General features: G+C 45.0%; 1 protein-coding gene across 1 annotated transcript; it reads right to left on the bottom strand.

Moving 5' to 3' along the window:
• Positions 1-403: 403 nt before the first annotated feature.
• On the bottom strand, positions 404-1,120 carry PPTG_15271 (hypothetical protein; the record flags this gene model as incomplete). Its single annotated transcript, XM_008912323.1, has 2 exons — positions 404-683; positions 1,062-1,120. The coding sequence occupies 2 exons, from the start codon at positions 1,118-1,120 to the stop codon at positions 404-406; spliced, it is 339 nt and encodes a 112-aa protein (XP_008910571.1).
• Positions 1,121-1,189: the final 69 nt, after the last annotated feature.

Raw genomic sequence — 1,189 nt, 5'->3', positions numbered from 1 at the left:
CTTTCGGTGAGGAACTTGTTCTTCATGATTGTTGGCCGTGCTTCGTTCATGAGTCAAGTAGGTTTAGATGCGACGTGTTCCAAATTTGAGCGACTTGGCCTCCATTTCCTTCGGCCCAACGCGATTAAAAAGATCATCGAGAACAGGTATGGGGACAATGCTTAAAGCAAGACCATCAAAGATCACTGTGGGGTTACAGACAGGGATCCCCAAAATAAAATAAAATCGCTCTGGTGAATCTACTAGAAAATACAGATTTCATTGCAACTGCAGACTGAGGCAAATAAATAACTGCAATACTTGGGAACGTGCAGTAAAATATTACTGCTATTGTGTTAGTTGACTTGCATAGTCGACAAGCAAGAGTCCACAGTGGCTATGTTCCAAAACCTCGCGTTGATCATCAGAAATAGATCATTTCCAGGGTCAAAGGTGGCATCCGGTGACGCTCGAGACGCAAGACCGCTCGAGCCACGCTGAAAAGCCTCTCTACGACATTCGAAGTCGGAGGAATGGCACTTAGCAGCTTGTACCTGGCAGGCTCCGTGGAAATCTTGCGGCGCTTTAGAATCTGAAGCGCAAAGCCATCCGCATCAGGTCGATCATGGCACGTAGTGCGGCGTGTCGGCAGGATTGAGACGAGGTGCGGGCTTCCGAGCAAATTCAGAAATGCAAATGAAGTGCTGCGGTCAGTGAGTACTTGGAAGCTGACAGCCAACGCTTTTGGGTGGTGTAGACAGCTTGAAAATAAAGTATTTCTTTTTCAAAATTGGTGAGATCAATTATTTGTGACAGACCAAATGTGTGCAAAATACGTAATTGCTCCAAAAAAAATACAAATGTATTTTTCCGAGTATTTATTTTTGGCCATCCCTGGTTACAGATGACCAAGTGAAAACGATTGATACGCATCTCTTTCCAGACAACTTTTGGCCACTTCTCGATACCTTACAGGAGTGTCATTACTACGACGATTTCTCCGCATATGGTGCCTGTATTCCAGGACATCAAAATTGATTGGTTACAACTTGGTAGGGATTTACGGTTTTATCGTGACTCACTGAAGTCTATGATGGAAAATGTTCTCAACGATACCCCAATCAACCTGGCAAAGCTCCATCGCGACAAGGGAGGCAAAGATACCACGTACGACAACATTGCCAACAGTTTTGGTATCGCTTGGGAGGGG

This window comes from Phytophthora parasitica, assembly GCF_000247585.1.
Source record: "Phytophthora parasitica INRA-310 unplaced genomic scaffold supercont2.46, whole genome shotgun sequence".
Lineage (NCBI taxonomy): Eukaryota > Oomycota > Peronosporomycetes > Peronosporales > Peronosporaceae > Phytophthora > Phytophthora nicotianae.
Note: the sequence above shows the minus strand (reverse complement) of the source record. Positions and strands in the feature narration are given on the sequence as shown.